Genomic DNA, 1,166 nt, shown 5'->3' on the forward strand with positions numbered 1-1,166 from the left:
AACGCGATTGAATACCTCCACAATGCACAAAAGCCCGAAGGAGGCTGGGTGGGTTCCTGGGGGATCTGCTTCACCTACGCTACCCAATTTGCATTAGAGAGTCTCTCCCTCGTCGGCGAGACCTATGAGACAAGTCCATACTCACGCAGAGCCTGTGAATTCTTGTTGAAGAAGCAGAGGAAGGATGGGGGGTGGGGTGAGAGTTACAAAGTCCGTCGTCTCTCTTGAGTCGGGCCTGACGTTGACAATGAATAAACAGTCGTGCGAGCAGAGCGCATGGGTCGAGCATGAGAACAGCCAAGTCGTGCAAACGTGCTGGGCGGTGATGTCCTTAATGTATGCCCGGTACCCATACCCCGAGCCCATCGAAAAAGGCATACAGCTTGTCATGTCGCGCCAACTTCCTGTAAGCTCTCGTCCTTTTTTCTTAGCTTCTTGCCTTCTCCCCTCCTTTTTGTTTCACCTCCTTCTGGAATGATTTTATTGACGCGATTCTCTAGAACGGCTCCTGGCCACAAGAAGCCATCGAAGGGGTGTTCAACAAAACATGCGCTATTGCCTACCCCAATTTCAAGTTCTCGTTCCCGATATGGATGTTGGGCAAGGCGCACAAGTATTTAGCTGAGCTCAAAGGTGGGAGTGGGAATGGATAGCATTGAAATACCGTGCTCCCGTTCAATGGTTTATAAATTATTGTCCGACTTTTACTGTGACACGGCTTTTTCTTGTAGTGGTCTTGGTCAATAGAAGTTCATCCCCAGTGACACTCAGTAAAAAGCAGAGTCAGACACAGTCAATTAAAAGTCTTGAGAAGGCAAGTAAAAAGTCATTCATTTGTACGGAATCACAGACTGGTTGTCTTGTGGTCATAGCCCAGCCATATGCTAGTCATACTTACATATACTTTCCAAGTACTCCCTCAAATCTGACACCATCTCGATTGCCGTGATGTGAAAGAACGGCGACAAATTTCTCTGAAGTCCGTTCAAACTCCGACATCATGCAATCACGTTGATTGAATATTGAATTCCCAATGCGACAATTCATAGCTCTTCCTTCCCACCACATCGACAAACGGCCTCTGCTGACAAACGGCCTTGCCTTGCCGTCCTCGGTGGGAGGTTAGACGGCAAAGGGGGAGGCAGAGAAGTAAGAGGCTGGGCTGG

At 48.6% G+C, this 1,166-nt stretch overlaps 1 protein-coding gene across 1 annotated transcript; it reads left to right on the forward strand.

Moving 5' to 3' along the window:
* LACBIDRAFT_317800 (uncharacterized protein) lies at positions 1 to 653 on the forward strand (the record flags this gene model as incomplete). Its single annotated transcript, XM_001891315.1, has 3 exons — positions 1 to 210; positions 260 to 406; positions 501 to 653. Coding segments are annotated over 3 exons (510 nt in total), but the record flags the coding sequence as incomplete, so codon positions are not given.
* Positions 654 to 1,166: the final 513 nt, after the last annotated feature.

The sequence above is a fragment of the Laccaria bicolor genome, genomic scaffold (assembly GCF_000143565.1).
Source record: "Laccaria bicolor S238N-H82 LACBIscaffold_890 genomic scaffold, whole genome shotgun sequence".
Taxonomy (NCBI): domain Eukaryota; kingdom Fungi; phylum Basidiomycota; class Agaricomycetes; order Agaricales; family Hydnangiaceae; genus Laccaria; species Laccaria bicolor.